Source organism: Thamnophis sirtalis, unplaced genomic scaffold (genome assembly GCF_051295495.1).
Source record: "Thamnophis sirtalis isolate CommonGarterSnake01/CBP01778 unplaced genomic scaffold, rThaSir2_p1.2 scaffold_2, whole genome shotgun sequence".
Lineage (NCBI taxonomy): Eukaryota > Metazoa > Chordata > Lepidosauria > Squamata > Natricidae > Thamnophis > Thamnophis sirtalis.
This window is the reverse complement of record NW_028261382.1, coordinates 166,677,291-166,701,903: the sequence shown is the minus strand read 5'-3', so window position 1 is coordinate 166,701,903 and position 24,613 is coordinate 166,677,291. Positions and strand designations below refer to the sequence as shown.

Here is a 24,613-nt window from a genome sequence, read left to right as displayed (position 1 = left end):
AAGCCATGGAAAAATATTTTGGCTTTGAATTTTTTTAAAAAGCACAATACGTTTTTTAAAAGTGGACCCTTGCAACTAAAGATTACAATTAAGACAGACGAACACAAATTACAGAATGAAGCAAAATATTCCAACAATGGATATATTGAAAGATATTCAGGGGGGGAAAACCCTTAAAATTAATTTTAATAGTATCAACAGAAACATCTGCCTTTATGTATAGACTGAATCTAAAAATGTTATGGAAGAGGAGCAAGGTTTACCTGACAAAACTGACACAGTTGAAAATGGATTTACAAATGATAAGCTACAAGAATGACATAGAAAAAGATGCTACCTTAGAGATACAAAAGGAACCAGATGTTATTTTAATAATTAAAAAGGATGTACAAACAATAAACCAAGAGAGTGACTTGGAGAATTTTCCCATATTGGATCTGCAGAAGAGGTTTGTTAAAATTTCGAAGGATATCATGAGAAGAGAGAAAGAAGGAAAACTTCTCAGGGATTATTTGAATCAACTTAGATTTTGTTAGAAGTAAAAGGAATGAATATAAAGTTGATTTGTTTGATCGAGATTAAAATAAATATGTTGTTAAAACCTGGTAACCCATAAAGGGCTTTTACTGATATCAGGATGGAAATGATTATGCTTTATGGATTTATTTATAGATAAGACAAGGGAACGCAGAGATCGTTTGTTGTATTTTAAGAGAAAGTGATGTTACTAAAATTGTATATACTGTATATGATGAAATTGGAAAGGCATTTCTTTATTATTTTCCTTTTTCTCTATTTTTTTCTATTTTCCCCTTCTTTCTTTTCTGTACTTTCTACTTTTTATCTGTATTTTTCACTTTGTACTAGTTTTTATTGTTGTAATTAGAATTATTAATAAAAATATTATAAAAAGGGTAGTGATAGATAATGTTCATTAAGTAGAATGAGATTTTTTTTAAAAAAACACACAAAAGATAAGTACTTGTGTTCCCTTGTGTTCCTCTTGAAGCACATAGGCAAAGAATGCGTAAAGGTTTTTACAACTATCAACACTGACAACCATAGCTGAGCTTAGTAGCGCCAATAGATCAGTAACAGCTATATTATAGACTTTTTAAAGGTTCCCCACACTTTCATGTGGTGGCAGATTTTGATATATGGTCATCTGTCTTCAAATGCAAAAATGGATGTAAGAACCACTATATGAAATACCCTGTTTTCCCAAAAACAAGATCTCCCCGGATAATAAGCTCAATTTGGCTTTTGAGCGCATGCGTTAAAATAAGCCCTCCCCCAATAGTAAGCCTTCCCCAAAAATATTGTAACACAGCAGCAGCCATGAGGTGACCACGCTCACCGCCTCCTGCACTTCAAAAATAATAAGACCTCCCCGAAAATAAGGCCAAGTGCTTTTTTTTGGGGGGGGTCAAAAGAAACTAAGATCTTGTCTTATTTTCAGGTAGTATGTCCATGCATTATTTCATGCCATACAATACTACTTTCCCTTAAAAAAATATATGTTCAGGACCCAACTGTGTTTAAAGATCTGTAGAGATTCTCAGTCATCCAGAGCATGGTTGTCCCAAAGGTGCATTTTCAGGAGGCAACTGGACTTTTTTGTTTTTTTCTGAAGAAGCTTCTTGGGTGAGAAGAGAAACGTCTTCAAATGGAAAAAGTCCAGTTGCCTCCTGAAAAAAGCACCTTTGGGATATGTTTAAAGATATTTCTAGGGACGCTTCAAGATTGTTTATTTACACAGAAACACACACCGATTCATACATCCAAAGAGTCAAGGCAGTTTGCAATTAAATAAAGCAGCAACAAAGTTGAATATAAATATGTGGCTGTCGTTCTGCCTTCACCACCCAAACACCCAAAGTTGTGGTGTGGGGCTCCTGCCCCCTTCTTGAACAGTGAGGGAACGTTCAACATATCATCCTTCAGAGACTTGTATGGAATGGCCTGAATCTTAATAGGAAAAGAATACAGCTCTGCACAATCTTGATTGGCCTTTGGCTTCAGATTAACAACAACAAACAGTAATGAAGATTAACAAAGTTAAATCTAGCGTTACTGTTTCCCGTCTCCCAGTTGCAGCACTGCCACACGCTCAAGTGAAGTCGTTTCTGAAAATTAATTTCTTTTTTTTTCTTCAGATTGGATCCGTCTTGTGTTGCCGAAAGACAAGATATATTGTCTTTCAAAATTTATCCTGTTTAGCTACTTCTTTAGAGTCTTGGCAGCCATCTGTATTATAAGCATCCAAACCATTTGGCAGTCTTAGCTTCTCTGAGTAAACCTTGGGAATTTCAGGTTGTGGGTTTTGTTTTGTTTTGTTGAATGCTGAGAAATTTCTGTCAGGAATTGTACATAACCCTCATGAAATGAAATTGCAAAGTTTCTTGGCGAGAAACCAGGATATTTAAATTGCTTGTTGAAGGTTGCTGTGTAGACTTTTCTGCATATGAAGATATTTATAATGTTATTTTCCACAGGCAATGCATTTCAAAACTATTAAAAGTAATATGATGCAACACTAATTGTCCATTTTGCTGAAGGAAAAGTTGTCTGGGATTCAACTTAATTTTTTCCCCACTCATTTCAGAGTACCTGGAATAACAATTGCTACAGACATCATTTGTGGGTTTCCAGGGGAAACTGATGAAGATTTTCAAGAAACCATGAAACTTGTTGAAGAATACAGGTTTCCAAGTCTTTTTATTAACCAGTTTTATCCACGCCCTGGGACTCCAGCTGCAAAAATGCCTCAGGTTCCAGCTCAAATAGTAAGTGTTGCTTTTTCCTTTTCCTTCTTTAAAAAATAAAAGATTTTAGGTGAAATATTATCCACATGGTATAGATATATTGGATGCTACTCGTTATTATTTTTTAAACCCTTTATCTTGCAATAGATGAGGGACATTCAGTTTTATTGACGTGATTTAGTTCAAGGCTTTCTTGAAAAGTCTTACATCATAATACTGTATACATAACCTACATTACATATGTACATGATGTAGAGTGTTAACTAGTACAACATCAGAACTCTAGTTATACCATTTTTTATAGCACCAGGTTCCCAATGATACTAATCAGAGGACAGGAGAGACAGAGCAAAATAATGTTAGAGAAGGGACATATATCACAGTGAAGGGATCTGCTCAAATCTACCAAATAGTCTGTTTCCAATCTCAGTGACCAGACAGTGATTCTCTCTGGCTCCTTGAGGATGTCAAACTTTGGTGCATATTGATCCAACCTCACTGATGATGTTACCTAGTTAGGGTAATGAAATGTCTGCAAGAAAAGAAGAGGCTCAGAGAGCATCAAGGACCCCACATGGTGGGGAGAGTTTCTGGTTTTGTTATTTTCATTGACCAAAAATATACACAGGTGTATAGTAACAAACTGGGGGATGTTCCCCTTCCATAATGGTATCTGTAGACATTGCTTGCTAGTAATTTTATGTCTCTCCTTAGACGAAGAGAACTATTTTTAAAGGAGGAGGGATTTTTTTTTCTTTGCAAAATTGTATCCATTGGTATTTTCTGAACACATGAAATATGTTATTTCTTAAAAATCATGTTTTCTTTCCCTACAGAAGAAACAAAGAACAAAAGAACTGTCCAAACTATTTCATTCATACAATCCATATGATCACAAGGTAAAAATAAAATGCAGAATATTTTTATGATATTCATATTATTCAACTATTAAAGCTGAGTAATGTCTTGGTCTATGCATGTTGGCTACAAAAAGGTATTTTAAGGATCCATTATGGGAAACAGAATCTAAATATAAGAAAAAACAGTATTTTTCTTTGGCTGGAATTTAGGGCCCTCCATTTTGCTAGCTCTTAGTCATTGCTTTTCATGGATCGATGAATTGTCATGTCTTCCTTTTTTCTTCTTCAGTAGTATGCAGGGGTGGGTTTCAGGCGGTTCGCGGCAGTCCCCGCGAACCGGTTGGTTGGCGAACCCGGAAGTAAGTAACTTCCGGGAACGCCACAGGATCCGCCCGCCCGCCCGCATTTCTTACCCGGTTTTGACGAGTTCTGCGCTTCCACGCATGCGCAGAATGCATACAGCACCTGCACGATCCTCCAGGAGCAGCTGGAGTATCGCACAGGCGCTAGTACGCATGCGTGCACTGCGCGCGTGCACGAGGACGCCGCCGGCCCCGTTGGGCGAGAAACCCACCCCTGGTAGTATGTTTTGTTTTTAATTAAGTCTCAAGAGCTTAGCAGGACTTTGGAACATTGGGTTCTTTTAACATGGACAAGAATCTGCAGTTTTTAAACTTGTCATCAGTGGTCCATTTATCAGTCAGCTGAATTACTCGATTTGTTTATACTGTTCTGGCTGGAATTTCAAACCATACTGTAGACATTTCTGTGGAGATGCTTCTCTCATATTTCCTGTAAGTCAGACATAATTTTAGAGTGGTATGTTGGAGCAGAGCTGCTCCCATGACTGACAAACTCTGTGAAATGAAATAAGAAGGGGTGATACAAACCCTGAAAAGTTAAGCTACCATGTTGGATAATCAGCTACTTAACTTTTCTTTTGAGTGGAAAAAAAACCAGGGATCTTCACTGTGATCCTGTTGCTGTATTTGAGAATCTTATTCTCAGGAAAGGAATTAAAAATACTATAGTTGACAAGTCAAGAAACATAGCCATTGCGCAATTATGCTTAGGGCCAATTGAGGCCTGACATGAGTCAGCAATAATGAGGGCATGATTGTAGAGGTGAGTTAGCAGTACTTTATTGCATATGAGAAGGTAATCCCTGCTCTGTTCTAGATGTTTCTTGACTTCCACCTCCTCTTCCTCCTTGTAATGCCAGGATTAATAGGACAAATTTCAAAACATGTAAATTGATTAAAAAAGGAAAAAGAAGGGAAACACATGGAATTGTTTCATTGCATGGTAGAGCAGAAGATGCTTAAATTAAGTGTAAGAGTATCTCAGTTAAGAAGCAAGAGAGGCAACTGAACATCCGGAAACCTTTGAAATATTTTCACCTCGCAATTTTGCGGTGGGACATTTTTTCCATGCATAGTACTGCACCTCCTCCTGTTCTTTTATTAGCCCTTCTGGCTAGAGTTTGGTCACTGGTGTCCCTCAGCTCCATTCCAGTTCATTTATATTGTGGACCTTACATATCAAGATATTCTGAAATCAATCTGACTTTGTTTGTGAGCATGTACATTCATTTTTCGTGTAAAGGGTGGAAAAGAATATAAATATTTAGGTTTGTTATTCCAATATTTTCTTGGGTATTTTAACATATCTAAAATAACAAAGGTGGCAGAGAGTAATGACAAATAGCTTTTGAGAGATATGTTTTGCAAGATTAGAGGAATTCAGCAAAGTCAAAGATATGATCTCCCAAACAAATCTGGGTTCCAGAGATTTGAAGTTGGTATCTATTAATCTTAATTAATAAGTTCCCTTACCCAGATTCATTCCTGCTACCGGAAGCAGCTCCTATATACAAATCCTATGCAATTGTTTTTAGCTTAAACATTTGCTGTAACCTAATAATGTTCACAGGACGTTAAAATTTCTAGGTTATAGTTTCTGTAATTCAATACATTTGTGCAGCTGCTGCCTTAGGGTGGCCCAGCTATTTAATTCACTTTACATATTTTAGTTCTTAATATTTTCCACAGATGCAGAGCTTAAGACTATAATTCTTTTCAATTCTTTGAAGTTAGCCGAAATGACTTCAGTGATTCTCTCCCCCCCCCCCGCCCCATATTATGGCTACAATCCAGCAAAATCCTAATCTTTAAAGAAGATAGTGGGTGGCTTGTATTCTTCACTGTCCGTCTCCCTTCTGTTCAGCGCAATTCCAAAACCTCTTTTGCTTTCCAACTGGAAGAGACGGCTGAATTAGACAGGACACCAAAAGGAGGGTGTGTGCATAAACCTCTGAAATAGGGCCAAGGGGATTAGCGTAGTGCCAGAAATATTTCCACGTAGAATCTAAATCATACGATGCAGTAATTGCATAATATGGATTTATCTGCATAGCTGCAGGGTTTGTCCCTATTAGCATTTAGAAATTTAGCTTCTGCAAGTTTCTATACAAGGGAAACTTAAGGAGAAGGCACAGTCTAGTTTTGGGTGTTTCAAACACTTGTCTAGTTTGTCATCCTCCCCACAGACATGTGCAAAAATATGTGCATACTTACTGCGATTGAAGCACTGTGTCCATAAAATAGAGAAGAACTCTTCCCAACCATAAAGTAGAGTAAACCATTCATTCATTCATACATTCTATCTCACCTTTATTATTTCTAGAAATAACTATATATAAATATATCCCCCTTTCTCCTCCTATTTTCCTCACAACAATAACCATGTGAAGTGAGTTGGGCTTTGAGAGTATAACTTACCCAAGGTCACCCAGCTGGCCTTAACCATGAAAGGAGGGACTAGAATTCACAGTATCTTGATTTCCAGCCCGTTGCCTTCACCACTAAACCAAATTGGCTCCCCCCCCCCACTTTTCATCCTGAGTTTTTCAGATGCAAAGAAAGCATATTTTTCTAGTTCTTGGGATATATCTACCTCCATAATGATTCACACCTCAGAGACTGTGAACTGTGAGTTTCATAGCTCACAGTTCAAGGACACTATAGTTGTGTTAAAACAAACAAGCAAACAAAATGGCAGAGGTTGATACGTGCCCCAGGAGTCTGTTGAAATCCTTCAGAGAAACAGATGTCAGAATTAACAAATAATGATGGGGTTTCTTTTATCATTCTGAAAGTCTTTCTCCAAGTTGGAAAAACTGCAAACTAGAATTTTTCTAATTTAGTTTTTCCTAAATTATGTGGTGGGAATGGATTTTATTCAAACTAAGATACCTTCCATTCATGTAGTTGAAAACTCTAAATTCATATCTTGGTTTGGGTTTAAGCAACCTTGTTTCATTTAGCATATAAAGTATGAATGAAGGCATTTTTATATTATTATATAATAATAGTATATTATTATATGAGTTAAGACCTGTCTGTAACATGAAAATACAGTATGTTTGTGATTCAGATTGTCTTCATTCTGCAATTGTATCTGTTTCAGGGATACTGTTTTGCCTTGCATTTTAGAAATCAACTTGCATTCCTAAATTCTGCGGCCTAACATGTAAAAAGCTAGCTATTCCCTTTTGATCTCAACTTTGCTGTTGACTATAATTTCTTTCCTCAGTATTAGCTTATATTTACTCAAAACTTGTAAGGTGAGCTATAATCTCAACATTATTTCTAGTATTGTGTTATGCTTGTTCAAAATTACGTGATTATGATTCCTTTCAGATTCAAAAAGGAAGTTTCAGTGTTTTTTTCCAATCCAGTATGATTCGCGTTGTTAAAATTTCATGTCAAGTCTCCATTAAACTTTTTCACTTTCCCAATATCAGCTATTTCATTTTTAAAGATGTTTTCATGCATTGCATAGAAGAGAGTGGTGTTTTTTTCCCCTTTTTTAAAGCAAATAAGAGATGTTTAAGAACATGGAAGGTATGTTTTCCTTGAGGAAAAAATGTTTTTATTATAGCATCTCCCGTCTTGCAAAGGGCAATTTTTCTAATGAATTTTAAGTTTGTTTCCCTGAGGTAGAGTAGTTTCTACAACTTCTCTTAATAAAAGTCACATGAAAGGACACATTCTGAAGAGTAGCTAAATGGTGAACTGAAACTTATTAAAAAATTTAGTTAACTGTGTTGATTACAAGGTAAGTTCAGTAATCAACATCTGGACAATAATTTTATTAAGCCAAATTCAAAATTATAAAATAATACCAAAAGCTTTTAAATTTTTAATTGCTCTATTAGCTAAGACAGAAAAAAAATAACTGAAGAGTGGATAGGAAGATAAACCTACATGTAGTTTCAATCTAATGGAATATGAAATAGCTGACAGATATGCACACTGATTTATGATGTGCTGAGATGGTTTCAGATTATGCCAGTGATTTCCCCAAGGCTGCCCTCTCCTGAAAGAAATAATTTTTGAAATTATAAATCCAGCCTTTCTTTCAGTCTCGTTTCCATGTTTTTGAAGGTCAAAACAGCTAGGCGATTTTTCCAGTAACATTTATCTTAGAAGATTTTCAAAAGCAAGCAAGAAATATATACCAAGTCCTTTGCAGTGTACCTCCCCTTCATTAGGCTTTTAAACAAGGCTATTCTGAGACTGTATTGTGTTGCATCTTAGAACCTTATAATATATTAGGCAGTATAATAAAACCCACTTATGGGATTGAAGCTTGGTTGTGCCTTATTTTTTTCAGCTTTCCCTTAATAAGGTCTCTATTCCATGGGTGACTAATAACAATAAGAAGACTCTCTGCTTGGCTAACACACCAGAAAGGTTATAAACCAGCTATTCAGAATAATACACAGTGTAGATTATTTCCATAGGGATTGTTAATTAGGTTGATGCTGTTGGGTACATCATCTCCAACCACCAATTTTTTCCTGTTATGGTACTGAATAAAGGAGATATCATCACCTGGTGTTCTACTTTCCATCTCTATTCTGCTGCCATTATGCCCACAAAAGATTTGAAGATGGAATAAACAAAGGCCACTCCCTTGGGATTGTCAATGCTAATTATTCAGTAATGTTTCCTGTGGCTCTGAAAAGTTCTGTGCTGTAGATAAATTCATTCCTGTTGTTCACATCTCCCTCCCTGCTCTTGGCCCATTGCCTGTTATATTTGCGGGGGGGGGAGAGTTTCTGTTTAATGATATGTAATGAATAAACATAAAGCTATATTTTTGCTAGCTGTATTGAGTGGTGTGTGCTTGCTCTGATCTGGATAGAGGAATTGGCTGGGAGTATGCTAGGTGCTAACCAAACTGGAAATTACCCAGAAAGATTTTCTAACAAATAGAAGAAATGAAAGTATGAGGCTTGAGCCTTTTCTGAACATGGGCAGGATAGATATATGGAAGAAAATAAGATCAAATCCAGGAAGGCAAGCATGGAAAGAACACTGCAGATGTCTTGAAAAAGCAAGCAACTTGAAGCTTGATAGCTCACCTATGGTGGCATCTCCCTTAACTCCCTTCACTACTTCAACTTCAATTTGAAACATTTTTATGAATGAGTTTTCAAAAAATCAAATGAAAAATATAAAACTAAAAGTGAACAACTTGATTCATAGGGTTTCATGATAGGAAGATTTCTGATCGGTCTCTCTTAAAAATAGAAGAAATGCTTAACCAAGCAGCTTTATTTAAGCTTGTTTATTTCAATAGACAACACTAGATTTGTTTGTTTTATTAAATGTTGTTGTTGTTCATTGCAAAGTCGTGTCCAACCCATCACGACCCCATGGACAACATTCCTCCAGGCTTTCCTGATATCTACCATCATCTGTAGTCCATTTAAGCTTACGCCTACTACTTTGGTGACTCCATCCAGCCACCTCATTCCCTGTCGCCCCCTTCTTCTTTTGCCTTTAATCTTTCCCAGCATGAGGCTCTTCTCCAGTGAGTCCTTCCTTCTCATTAGGTGGCCAAAGTATTTGAGTTTCATCTTCAGGACCTGGCCTTCTAAAGAGCAGTCAGGGTTGATCTCCTCCAGGCCTGACCAGTTTGATTATCTTGCAGTTCAAGGGACTCACAGGAGTCTATTCCAGCACCATAGCTCAAAGGTCTCAATTCTTTGCCATTCAGCCTTTCTTATGGCCCAACTTTCACAGCCATACATTGCAACTGGGAAAATCATAGCCTTGACTATACACACTTTTGTTGTCAGGCTGATGTTTTTAGCATTCTGTCTAGATTTGCCATAGCTTTCCTCCCCAGGAGCAAGCGTTTTTTAAATTTCTTGACTGCAGTCCCCATCTTTGTTAAATATTCCTCTCTTTTTTTGGACAGTAGGTTTGTATACTATTATATCCAGATGCATTTTTAATCCTGTGTATGATCCACTCACTGTATGAGGTAAAGTGTACACATATCTTAAATAAATAATAACACATATGCACATCAAGCATAAATTCAGATTTTGTGTAAGAGTACGTTATCCTCTGATTTCTGGAAGGGTTCTCATATTTGGAAGGAGTTTCTGCTGTACTTTTGTGAAATTGTATACTTAAGATTTTAGATTTTTGTAGGATGTACTTTGGGAATAATGTAGTGTTTCTGAAAAATAAGTTGTGTTTCTGTCTGTATCCTTAAAAAACCAGACTTTAACATTCTATCACTATTTCAAGAATCATGTCCCATTAGTCTTCCTATTGTGATTGCTCCAGCAAACTAACTGAAAAGAAGAAAGCAAATCTTCTTTTCTGGGCTAGGTAGCCTCAGAACCAGCTAATATCAGTCTCTCACCTGGTTCCAACTTTTAACATGATTGAGGATGCTTGATATCCTCTATTAACGTTTTATTTTAGATCAAAGCATGGAAAGGAATGGTTCTTTCTACAGATGTATGTATGACATTTGCATACCATTAATATATTATATAATAATATAATATATATGTGTGTGTGTGTGTTGCATTTGTGCTGATAAATAAATAACACAAATAGCACAAATGCAACACAAATGTAACAAAGGCAACAGTAAAAATAATGGCTTTCTGTCGTGATGGTCTCCTGGGGTGAGCCGATAGACAGAGAAAGAAAGCGATATGCTTTCTCCCATATTTGGGCATACCAGGGGTTGTGATACAATACATACCTATTTTCCTGGCCTAGCTGATAAAGGAAGAGAGCCTGTGGCTTAGTGGCTAATATAACTGCCTGATATGTAATACAGCCCAGGTTCGATTCCCAGTAAGGGTATGGCTAGCTGATGAGAGCTAAAGAGCTTGAAATAGATCTATACTAGTCTCCCTTTATTTATCAGCACAAATGCAACACAAATGTAACAAAGGCAACAATAAAAATAATGGCTTTCTGTCGTGATGGTCTCTTGTGATGAGCCGATAGACAGATAAAGGAAGCAGTATACTTCCTCCCATATTTGGGCATACCAGGGGTTCTGACACAATACACATGCATGCATGCATGCATGCATGCATACATACATACATAGATACATACATACATACATACATACATACATACATACATAATTATAGAGCCAGTTTGGCCTAATGGCTAAGGCACCAGGCTACAAAACAGAAGACCATGAGTTCAAGTCCCACTTAGCCATGAAAGTCAGCTGGGTGACTTTGGGCCAGTCATTCATTCTCAGCCCAACCCACTTCACAGGGTTGTTATTGTCAGGAAATAGGAGAAGGAAGGTATGTTGGTTATATTCACTGCCTTGAGTTATTTGTGAAAATAATAAAGGCAGGAAACTAATGAACAAATGAATGAATACTTTATAGTACATATGACACGTAGTGCCTATTTACAGCACAACATTATAAAATCTTGTGTCAATGAACTTATTTTATTAATTCACAGAATCGACTTTCACTAAGAGATTTTTTTTCTGTTTTCTATAAGGTAGAGATGTATTTACAAAGGCAGGACAGAATAAAATCCTCAAATTGAGAGCCTGAAGTGTTTTTCCTGCTAAACTCTAAAGGTTACCATGTGAACCATTCATGCCATCTTGATAGTATTTTGTTCTGGTTTAGTAGGACAAGATACCTCTTTTCTAAGAGTCATTCTCAAAGCTTTGTCTTCAGCTGGAATGTCACTCATAGGCACCCATCATAGTATGTGGTGTATTTTAGTGTTGAAATCTATTCACTTGTATAAAACTTACTGATATCATTTTTAACAGCATGCCTTACATATTCATTCTAATATGTATGTATTAAGTGGCTTGTAGAATTATGTGATACATTCCAACAGGAAATAACTTTTTAATAAGGGATTTTAATCCTATGTGAAACCATTGGGGTGAAAAAGCATGGAATGGTATAATTAATGCATAGCTAGACTGATAAATATATACTTTAAAGTCTCAACAAATAAATCCTTAATGCTTTTACTCCCACAATCATATATTTATGAAGGTATGCATTGTCCGCATATGCGTGTATATCCCAGAAATACAAGTGATTTATTTTGAATTTTCACACAGAATTGTGTAAACTCCCCCACAAATACTCTGTGAAATTTGCTAATAGTACATTCACAATGGTTTTTCTTTTCTTTTTGCTGAGAGACATTAATCGGGATGCATCCGTAACTGTTTAATGTAGAAATGCACGAACATTTGTTTTCTTTCACAAGTTTTGAAGGGAAATGGTGCATATTGTAAAACCGAGACATTCAGAATTACTGTATTACCGTATCAGCTGGAACAACGGCTGATGACCTCTTTCTATCGGTCCACCATAGAAAGTGTCCTCACATATTGTATTACAGTATGGTATGCTGGTTTAACAGCTGCGGACAGAAACACACTACAGAGAGTGATCAATTCGGCACAAGAAACCATTGGTTGCTCTCTGACACCACTGGATGACATCGCCAGATCTCGCTGCTTTAGCAGAGTAAGGAAGATACTCAGAGATGATTCACACCCTGGTCAGTGTCTCTTTGCACTTCTACTATCAGGCAGAAGGCATCAACGTCTAGCCAGCCGAACAAACAGGTTTAAAGATAGTTTCTATCCTTGGGCTGTCAGACTTTTAAATACAACCACAATCACTCCTTGCACACGCTAGTTTTTTTTTCCCTTTTTCTTTCTTTTTACGCTTCTGCTATAATTTTACACCAGTGAGGTTAAAACCAATTTCGTTGTATTTAAGTACAATGACAATAAAGATTATACTTATTTAAACTGCTTGTGCAGGACAAGTCATTAAATGCTGATTCTTGTGTCAGGCAGACAGTGGCAGCTGCTTATTAATGCATGGCATTATCCCATATTAAATCAGCAACGAATGGACAGCTTGACAGAATCTGTCATCAGAGGAAACATTATTAAAATAATTTCAAAACCCACTTTTAACTTTTTTTTTTTTTTTTGCTACCCATTTGGGTTTTTATTAATCCTTCCTTCTCTGAGCAGCAAACATTGCTTCTTCAGCTCTTTACCGCTTAACAAAGCCCTTCCTGCCAGCTTTTTGGCGACTGTGCAAGCTTATTTAGGGTTTGCTCTGCAGATTGTGGCCAAGAGCCTATGAAGAAAATTTCCATTTCCAAGCACATCATTGTAGAGGAGCACTCTCTGGTCTTTTCATTTTGATTGATGGGTTTGGTTTTGCACCATCTGGCTTCTGATAGGCTGCATTAATCATTGCTGGGGAAAGAAAACCAAGAAAATATATTCATGACTGTTTAATGTGTAGACATGTCACCGTTAAGAGTGGTGAGGTGTTTTTTTGAGATATTAGAAACGGTCATATTGGTAGTTAAAAATTTGTTAGATGTTCAATTGTACAGTTTACAAAATGATCTGTTTACATATTTCAGAGTTGTTCAGGAACATAATTGTGCTTCACTTCAGATGCCATAATGTCTATTTTTTTAATGAATTGTTCCTATTTTTACTCATTATGTTGTTCTACATTTATTTAGCATATTTAACACTTCTATTTGTTTATGAATGTGGGGAGTTTTTTAGAGTTGGGGAAAGGGTTGATTTTCAGCCTAGTCCAACTGACCGTTCTGCAGAAATGTGCAATTTTGACTTTCATATCCCTTCACTAGATTTATGGGAATTGAAATATAACTTATCTGTAAGATAATAGTTTGGGAAAAGCTGTTTTTGGCAGTATTTAAAGTTGCCCTGATTTGAGCACAAGCAGGGATATATAGCATTTAACAGCATCTGCCCGTATTCTATGTGAAAAATTGTATTAATTTTTTCGTAGGAAAGCCTTGGGATTGCTATTAAATCCACAGTTCTTGATGTTTAACTGAAAGGTCAAGAATATGCTCACATGGGTTTCTTTAAGAATAACATTGTCAGTATTTAAATATTATTTTCTCTTTTGTTTGCTACAGACATTTGATAAAATTAAATTGAGCCTGTTTGGTGAAGTAATGGGCAGAATATAATCAGTTCACATAAAATAATTTTCAAACAATTTTGAAGCAGAATTAGCAAATTTATGTGTGGTGCTAACTTTACACCTTCTTTCACTTCTGCTATAAAACGTTTATTAAGATAGAGCCGTGATGGTGAACCTATGGCATACGTGCCACAGGTGATGCACAGAACCTTCTCTGTGGGCATGTGAGCCAGTGGTAGGTTGCAGGCGGTACACCCCGGTACGGGCGTACCGGAGCCTGCCAGGAGCACTGGGTACCTTTCCGGTATGGTACTCCAGAGGGCCCGCCCACCTGAGTTCCTTACCTGAACTTTAAAGCCTTTGGCGCTTCCGCACACATGCATGGTGCATACAGCACCTGCGCAATGCTCCACCAAGCAGCTGGAGCATCGCAGAGGCTTGTGGATGCATTGCTGGCAGGTACGAGGCATGCACTGCGTGCGTCCATGTGGACGACTCCGGTCCCGTTCCAACTGTACCGGTTGGAACGGGATCCGAAATCCACCCCTGACGTTAGCTGTCACCCCAGCTCAGCTCCACTGCACATGTGCACGCGCCTCGCAACGGCCAGCTGATTTTCAGATTTCTGCCCCACATGGGGAGAGTGTGTGTATGCACAGGGGTGGGGAGAGCCTAGGGGCTGGCACTCCCACCATGACCCATTTTTGGTCCCAGGAAGCTGCAGGGAGGCCTACTAGGCCCCAGATGGGGGAATGTGACACACCCTGTGGCCTGTTTTTGCTCACAGGAGGCTGCAGGGAGGCCTACTAGGCCCAAACCTGGTGTGGGGGTTATGTGTGCATGCGCGGGTGTGGGGGGAGTACGGAGGGTCATACACACACGCATACACAGGGGGGGCAGGGCATGGGGGTTGTTGCACATGCTTTCAGCATGTGATGACAAAAAGGTTAGCCATCACTGGGATAGAGCATACAGTAATCAGAACAGAAGTTTTAGTATACATTCATCTTTCTTCTAATTAAAGAAACAACACCTGTTAACTTTAGTTTATTTACAGCAGTATTTTAGATCTAAGTTAGGAAAAAATGTTTAAGGTTTCTTTGGGGCCATACAGCACAATTTGTTTAGGATGGGGAGCTGTCTTACATTTGAAGAACTATTTGAAGGAAAGCAAAATCAATTCAGATTAGTTTAGTTATTCTGTATATTTGCTTCTGTGAAAGTTCAGTGATCTTAATCACTGTAGCCCTGATTCTAAAGATTCTGTGTGTTCATATTTTAAATACAATTGCTTCATTGAATACAAAGTTCTGGTGCTTTTTAAATACGAGATGTCTAATATATTAAAGCCAAGAATTATCACCTGGATATCATTTAATATAGAACACACTAACTAAGCCTGTCTTTGAGCTCCAGTGATTTAGTTAGTCGGCTTCTTATAGCAAACCCAACACGATAATCTCCTAAGAATTGTGAATGAAGGTGTAAATCTGCCTTTTAAAAGCAAAATAATATCTTTGCAGTAGAAGAGAAAATGTGCAGCTCAGTGTTTGTTTTATTTATTTCTATCCCACCTTTAATATTTTTACAAATAACTCAATAAAAGTGGGACATATTCAACACCCCTTCATCTTCCTCCCCCCCCCAAAAAAAACAATCCTTTGAGGTGGATTGGTCTAAGGGAGAATGATTGTCCCAAAGTCACCAACTGGCTTTCATGGTTTTATGAGTTTCATGGGTTGAGCTGTAGAATCCTTGGTGCACTCTGAGCTTAGTTGTTGGCTTGAAGATATTTAATTACTCAACTAAATAACATCACCAGAGTGAGTGAACGTAAGGCTTGGTCCCTGTTTATATGCAGTATAAAAACCAACAAACTATTCCATCCATTGCCGTAGCACAGAAACCAATTTAAGCCCTCCAAAATATCTTGAGTAAACCAAAAGGCCTAGTAATCCAAGAAGAAAAAGCAGACTGATCTACAATATACAATGGAAGGATTGTAACATCTACTACGTAAGACATACTCCACCGCTCAACCCCAAACTACATATATTCTCTTTACCAAAATTGCTAAATCCCGAATTACGTACTTGGGCTACTGTATCTGGACTAAAAAATTCTAGAAGGGAACAAAGATATACTGAAAATGCTAACTCTTTGTAGTCCATATGATAGCCCTAATACTGCATTTTACATTTCCGGGTTTAAAAAATCCCAGAATCACAGAAAATAAATCATCTGCAGAAACGATTTTTACAAGCAGCAATGGCTACTATTTTGGCAGGTGACAAGAAATAAGGTCCAATAAAGGAGAACATACTAATCCTATATAAGCAGCCCTAACATTGGTGAGGTTTTTTTTTTCATTCTTATTGATGAATTGGGGAACAACTATACACACAGAGACCCAGAACTCATGCTACATTTATTTATTTGTTTGTTTGTTTGTTTGTTTGTTTATTTGTTTATTTATTTGTTTATTTGTTTATTTATTTGTCTTGTATGCCGCCCACTCCCGGAGGACTCCGGGCGGCTCACAAAAGACAAGGGAAAGGGGAGAACGAGACAAAGACAACATATTAAAAACAAAACCAACATTCACAATTTCTGTGGAGGTAGATGCTTCTCAGCTCCCCACAGCCTGCTGGAACAGCCAGGACTTGGTGGCTTTGCGGAAGGCCGGGAGGGTAGTAAGGATCCGGATCTCAACAGGGAGCTCGTTCCCGAGGGCCGGAGCTGCAAAAGAGAAGGCTCTCCCACGGGGAGTCGCCAGCTGACATTGGCTGGCAGATGGAATCCGGAGCAGACACAACCTGTGCGATCTAATTGGTCTGAGAGAGGTAATCGGCAGGAGGCGGTTATATACATATATAGTATAAACTTCCATTATCCCATTTAGCGCATCCATCCTGCAGAGTGGCTGTGTGAGTGATAACCAGTCGTGCTTTTCAATGCAAGTTTTATTTCCGAAATGTAAGTAGCTTCATTATAATCATAGAGTACAGTCATCTGCACTATAAAAAAGATTATGAGTTTATTCTGTCACTCATTTTTGAACATATCTTTTTCACATGTTTTTAAATAATTTGTAAAATTTGGGAAGATGACGATGACGCAGGTCAACAGCTACAAATCTTGCATGGTTTTGCATGAAATACGGTATTGGAATAAAGCTAGATACATTTTTGGATATGTTACCGGTTTTATTTTACAGTTTTTGTAACCGACCCAAAACGGAAAGCCAGTCTTGATTTTTCTAGGTAATGATTTTTAAATGTGTAAAAGCAAATAAAGCAAAAAACAAAAACCCATCAATTTTAATAGAAATAAATCTGTACCGTGCCATAGTTGCCCATACTCTGAACAAGTCTGAGAATATTATTTTCACAGGAAATCATAGCAATGGCATTTTCCCATGCAATTATACCATGATTTGTTAAAACTACATTTCCCATGAATGCCCTGGAATCACCATGGAAACCTACACCATCTATTGGTTGGAGAAAGGAGGGTTTAGGAAGATGATAGAATTTAAGAAAGTTTGTCGGTATTGAGGCAGTTAGAACCCTGTTTGTAGCAGGGCGATCCATATTGCCTGATGTCAGTATGTTTTAGGTCCAACAAAATTGTCTTGCTTAGGCCAATTTAAGAAGATACCCCCCCCCCCAAAGAGTTTAAGTTTCTTAGGTATAGTCAAGTTGGAATAGAAGAAAAAGCAGGAAATATAAATGTAGTAACCAAATTGTGCTTCTAGAATTATTTGCAAGAGCCGAGGTGGCACAGTGGTTAAATGCAGCACTGCAGGCTACTTCAGCTGACTGCAGTTCTGCAGTTCGGCTGTTCAAATCTCACCGGCTCAAGGTTGACTCAGCCTTCCATCCTTCTGAGGTGGGTAAAATGAGGACCCGGATTGTTGTTGGGGGCAATATGCTGACTCTGTAAACCGCTTAGAGAGGGCTGAAAGCCCTATGAAGCGGTATATAAGTCTAACTGCTATTGCTATTACTATTTTATTCGGCATCACATGATCAAGAGATTGGGGACTTAAAAATGGCCCAAGCTGTGGTCTAAGTCTTTCTCCCATGCTTTTTTCTAGATTTCTTTTTCTTCCGTAACCTGACTTGGATTTAGCTCACTTTCAGATTTGATCTTTCTTTTTCCAGTTTCTTCCCACACTGTTTTGATTTGGAATTGAGATCCTATTGATAGATAGTACTGTCCTTGTGTCCCTTTACTTTGTTGATATGTATTTACTTTGTAAATATACTTACATGTTTATATAAATTTATAAATTCAAATATAAATGTGTTTATGTAAATAAAGTATACTTATATAAATATTTGTTTATATTTGTTTACTTTATTTTCCAACATGCTCCTGGGTTGGAAGGAATAAAAATAAAGTCTGAAATACAAGGAGGTCTTAAGGAAAATAGCAGTTGATTGGAAAGGAGTTCTGATGATTAAACATTGCTCTGAGCAATTGCTCTGAGGATTAAGAAAAAGGAGAAGTTATTAGGAAGCCAAAGAAACAAAGGAAAAAAATAAATGCAGAGGGTATGGACAATGGTTCTTACATGGATGATCTAAACACATATATTAAATAGTAATATAGAGTACATTAATCACATGTGTCAGAATTTTAATTTTAAGGACAGGACCTGAAACCTAGAAGGGCAGAATAGTACACACCAATTCCACACAGGCATTTTAACATTGTTGTTCGTTTAATTATAATTTTAAATTTATGGAAATGTGATATATTGAGAAACGGTCTCCAAGATTTTGTGTAAGTGTTAAGGAATTTGGGAAGAAAATGTTCTGTGAATATTCAGTTTTGATATTCAATAAATATCTGAGAATATTCAGAAACTGAACTAAGGAACATATATAAATTGATATAACAATTCATACTACTATGCTCCTGTTTAGTGGTTGATCACTTGTTCATTTGTTTTCAACTTGTTGTGACCCAATGGACATCAAAAGGGACCAAGATTGTCATTAACTGCATCTTTAAGTTCTTGTAAGCTTATACAAAAAGAGCCGAGGTGGCGCAGTGGTTAAATGCAGCACTGCAGGCTACTGCTAGATCAGCAGGTCAGCGGTTCAAATCTCACCGGCTCAGGGTTGACTCAGCCTTCCATCCTTCCGAGGTGGGTAAAATGAGGACCCAGATTGTTGGGGGCAATATGCTGACTCTCTGTAAACCGCTTAGAGAGGGCTGAAAGCCCTATGAAGCGGTATATAAGTCTACTGCTATTGCTATTGCTATTACATGCAGTTGCAGTATGTTGGCTGTGATAGCATTTAGCCATCCTGTCTTTTCAACTTTTTTCAAGCATTAGGATATTCTTTTCTAATGCTCACTTTTCCAATGTTTGTCCGAAAAAACTAAGCTTTTGCTTATTTATCAATGCCTCTATTTAGCATTTTAGTTTATCTAACATTGAATGATTTGTTCTTCTTGTAGTCCTAGATATTGCCAATGATTTTTCCTCACCATCACAATTCAAAGACACATTTTCTTTCCTTCATTCAGCCCTTCTAGTAATCTAGCATTCAAAGCAGTTGCAAACCATGGCCTTGACAACGTTAATGATGTTGTCAGTGTAATATGTCTGAACTATTTTGTTTAGATAAATTTTTATCTATTATATAACTAATGAAAATACTGATGAAACATATTCTTAATGTTGACCGTTTATTTGTTAGGCAGTAGAGAAGCAATGGGGAAAATGGCAAAATGGACTTTCCCATCCTTCATTTTCTATTTGAAATGCAGTCGGATGGAAATTAGGACAGAGCTTCAGCAATAGGTCCAGGAAAGTCATATCATATCCAAAGGTGGTATTCAGCCAGTTCTGATAGGTTCTGGAGAACCAGTAGTGGAAATTTTGAGTAGTTTGGAGAACCGGCAAATAGGCTGGCCCTGGCCCCCTCTGCCTTCCAGTCTCCCAGCCGATCTTCTTTTGTTGCCTTGAACAGGAGAATGGAGGTCGAAAGCAGGTTAGTGGGGTGGGGAGGGAATAGGGATTTTGCAGTAACCTTCCCCCAGGAGTGGGGAGGGAATGGGGATTTTGCAATATCCTTCCGCTGCCCCACCCACAAAGTCACACCTACAAAGCCACTCGAATTGGTGCACTTGTTGAGACCTTTTAAAATTGTTTTGTATTGTTGTTTGTTTCTGTTGCCTTCCCTTTTGTATTGTCCCCTCCCCTTCCCTTGGTTTTGTTAGTCGCCCTGAGTCCCTCGGGAATAGGGCGGCATACAAGTTGAATAAAACCAAACCAAACCAAAACCAATCACGCCCACAAAGCCATGCCCACAGCACTGGTAGTAATTTTTTTTTTGAATCCCACCATTGATCATACCACTGTGTTTGTTCTACATGGCCAAAGAAAGATGAATGTCTAGTTTAATATATATATATATAGTATCGTAATGATGTTTCAGAGGAAAATAATAGTTTTATGATATCTGTGTGTACCAGACACAAATCCTATGGGAGGCGCGTAATGTCCTGCAATACTGCATCCGTGTCTTGATTTGTTTTCCAAACCTCCTGTATGTTTATAAATAACTTGTGATGCCGGGCTGTTATGTGCTCTGACTTTGCGTGACATAGTGCGGTCACATTTCTCTTCTGAAATGAAAGACTGCAAATCTCAGCTCAGGAGAATGCAAGTCACTTTTTTTTTACAGCTGAAAGCACAAGAATTGTTTGCTCTTCATGGCAAAGATCAAAGGAATAGTTTAATGCTGAAACACAGACATTCAGACCTCAATTCATTAAACAAATTTGGTTTTTTATTCCCAACTCCCGCTGTTCCAGCGTATTTGCTTTACAGCATAATATGTGACACTTTAGGTTTATATAATTTAATCCTGATATACGTGTCGCTATTGTCTGCTAAGTCATTGCCTCTTAAAGTTTTGTTTTTAAATCTTTACATCCTATAAATTAAATAAGCATGTCTGTGCTGTAAAGGTAATAAATGTCCTTGAACCTGACTGTGATACATATGCTTCAAATGTTCTTGAGACTTGAATGTGTATATATAAAGTTGGAAGCTGTCTAGGATCGAGATTGCTGCCTCCTTTTGAACTTATTGATAGATTGAACAAAGTCTCAAGATGATTACAATGTCCAACCACCATATAAATTTAATTAATAGGACAAAGAGAACATGCTCTATGGCATCTACATTATTGTGGTATAAAGTAGTCACTTAATAATTCCTGTTATCTTCTGTTTTATTTTTATTTTGCTGCTTTAGCATAATTTTGTCTTCCAAAAGCATGAATTATCACAATCCATCAAGAATCACAATGGATTGCATGTGCTATGTAATACTATGAAATCCATTACATTTGGTTCTGTTCTCATTGAGAGCAATTAATTGATTATGTGTCATCAAGTTGTTTTTGATTCCTGCAACTATATGCTTTTTCTCCAAAGTCAGTGTTATCCTCTGTAAAGTGTTGAAACCATTTTCTGTACTACTGAACTTTGTCCCACTGTGATTTTGAGTGTGTGTGTGTGTGTGTGTGTGTGTGTGTGTGTGTACATTTGAAAGAAGGAAGGAGGGAGGGAGGGAGGGAGGGAAGGAAGGAAGGAAGGAAGGAAGGAAGGAAGGAAGGAAGGAAGGAAGGAAGGAAGGAAGGAAGGGAGGAAAGAGCGAGCCCTAAATATGTTATGGTGCTTAAAATAAACTAAATGTAGCAAAAAGAAAGAACAATTAACAGATAAAAGATAAAAGATCCATATAATATCAATTGGTATCAATATAAAGTTAGCCCAATTCTTAAACTAATCTTTAATCTAGACCATATAAAAACCTATCACCTCATCTTCTCATTTTTAGAATATAAAAAAAACTTCAAAAATAGGTAACGTAGTTTGGAATCTATCCCTGAAAATCAGAAAATAGGTTTCTTTCCAATTATCCTCTGTGTTGTGCCATGGGCTGATCAAATTATAATGACCTGTTCCATACATAATGCTAAACCAATATTTGATTCAAACCCAAATTTAAATGCTAAGAAAGGTACTTAATTCTTTCCCCAAGTAATCCGCTCCAGATATGTTTCTCCTCCAGCAATTCCCCCTTCAAAAGTGAATTTTTGCTTGTAACTTTCATTGGCCTCCTTTCATTTGCTGTGTGGTATGTTAAGTCACAAGCTCATGCACCATCATTTTAATGTTGTTATGTATGGCTCATTAACAAGCATTTGTGCCTTGCTGTGCTCTTTGAACCCCAAACAGCAACAAATGTTGCTTTGTCACAGTTCTGGAAAACCAAACGACAGGATAAGATGAAATTGGAATGGATAAAACCAAGTAATGCTGTTTTAGCTGTGCATGCACTGCAAACAGAGGCCGATTCTGTAGCAGAATAAAATTATTCCCAGAAAGCAGAAGGAAAGGTAAAATGCCTTTCTAGTGTCATCCAGGATCTGAGAACAGATCTATGGCCAAAATTTTATTCTAAGATTTCTGGCAGTTTAATGCAAATTGCTTTCTTGAAGGCTGACCCTTGGCCACACACATCAAGAAACCAGAATCTGTTAGGGTCCATTGTCGGTTTCTGCGCTCGCCTCATAGCATTTCATTATTTATTGAAGCCCAAATTTAACCAATTTTTTAAATTCCTTTGGTTAAATTGTACTGCAAGAGCTTCTGTTTTAGATCTTATTTACAAAATTCTATTAAACATGAACAGTAATGGTTAACTAGTTCCAGTGGTTATTTAAAACATCATAGAGTACAAAAGAATGGGAGTGTGTGTGTGTGTGTGTGTGTGTGTGTGTTTATTCGGGTTTTCTCCCGTGTAAAATTGGAAGTGTCTTGGCGACGTTTCGACGAAGTCTCATTCGTCATCTTCAGGCTTGTTTACTCGGCTTCGTGCTTCCAGGAGCGATGTGAGATCTCAGCTGTTTCTTCCTTTTAACTGCCAGTGGGGGTTTGAGCTGATTGGGTGGGAGCTTGACTGTGTTCTGATTGGGTGGAGGTGTGTTCTGATTGGGTGGGGTTTTGTGCTTCATGTATGGATTGGAGGGGTTTAAAGTGGCTAACCCAATCAGAACACAGCCAAGCTCCCACCCAATCAGCTCAAACCCCCACTGGCAGTTAAAAGGAAGAAACAGCTAAGATCTCACATTGCTCCTGGAAGCACGAAGCCGAGTAAACAAGCCTGAAGATGACGAATGAGACTTTGTTGAAACGTCGCCAAGACACTTCCAATTTTACGCAGGAGAAAACCCGAATAACCAAAAACATGCATACTAACAGCCACGAAAACCTCAGAAGATGTGTGTGTGTGTGTGTGTGTTTGTGTGTGTGTAAAAAGCTAATTAACCCCAAATAAGCTTTCCTAGAGAAGCAGAAACTGCTTTCTTTATAGATGAAATTGGTGTCCTCTGTTTTGCTATATTAAATTTTAACACCATCTGTACCTTGAAAATGATGCTAATATCTTGCACAGTTGGAAACACTTGTTAATGAATGCTTGGGATACATGTTCTAAGGGATAGATGTCATTCCACAAATTGAGTTACCTTGTAAACAAAATGTGGTGAGGAAGATTGTGCTTTTATCATTTTTATGCCTTACCAATTTCATTTCCTAAATGTAATCTGCTGCTGTATGCTTTCATAGAGTAACAATCTTTGACCTTTCCTTTCTGTCTGAAGACATCTTTTGATAGAGCTAAATAAATATGTTGTGGTCCTGCATCACCCTGTGGATGAAATCAGTGGATAACAGCAACAGCTATTCAAGTTCTTATTCTGTAAGCCTTGCAAGTTCCTTACATCCTAAAATATTTTAAATTGGGTATATTAGATCTGTAGTGACGTAAATATAACAACACCAAGTATTCCTAGTTGTTTTCCCTGTTCAATTCAGTATAGAAGGTACGTGGAATATCTTGATACTTCTAGATCGGCAGTCCCCAGCTTAACAGCCTGGCTGAGGAGAAAGAGGGGAACCAGGTCATGTGAGTGGCGGGCTGGCACACATGTGTGTGTACAGCTTAACTTGCATGAGTGGTGGGCTGGCATACATGTGCAAGTCAAGGTGCACATGTGTGTGCATGTACCCCAGCCCACTGCTTGCACAAATCAAGCTGTGCTCACCGGCCCGTCACTCACGTGACCCAGGTCCAAATAGGATGCAGCCCGGGGGGTGGGGGGGTGAGGCAGCCCTGTTCTAGATACGCTACTTTTTATCTACTTAAGGGTTCCTCCTTAAAATATTGAAAACACCTTTCTTAAATCAAAGAGTGGTTATTTCTACTTCATGCCAATCATTTCCTATATATGCTAAGGTGGTGCTATTTAGAAAATTCTGTATTTCAATAGTTAAATAAACTGGGGAAAAATACTGTAAAGGTAAAAGAGGTTTTTCCCCCCTCCCAAATATAGAAAAAGCTATATACAGATATTTAAAATATTCCAAATAGCCCTGTTTTTTTTCTGAATGCGGGACATTTTTGCATTTTCCTCAACCCTTGGCCATTGGCGTGGCTTGGGTGATGCCCAAAATCCCTATCTAATCTTCCAGTAGTGGTTCTTGCTGTTGCTCCCAATGATTGTTTGATAGTTGTTTTACATTAAGAGAACAGTTTTCTGGATCCGAGTAGCCCATTCTGACTGCCT

The 24,613-nt window shown here is 37.8% G+C and overlaps 1 protein-coding gene across 3 annotated transcripts in view; it reads left to right on the top strand.

Moving 5' to 3' along the window:
• CDKAL1 (CDKAL1 threonylcarbamoyladenosine tRNA methylthiotransferase) overlaps positions 1 to 24,613 on the top strand; it is a 325,960-nt gene that overhangs the window by 240,094 nt on the left and 61,253 nt on the right. For all 3 annotated transcript variants that reach the window (XM_087707390.1, XM_087707388.1, XM_087707389.1), the window contains 2 exons: positions 2,606 to 2,786; positions 3,602 to 3,664. In XM_087707390.1, the coding sequence (XP_087563516.1) occupies positions 2,606 to 2,786; positions 3,602 to 3,664 (244 nt within the window). The remainder of the gene's footprint in view (positions 1 to 2,605; positions 2,787 to 3,601; positions 3,665 to 24,613) is intronic.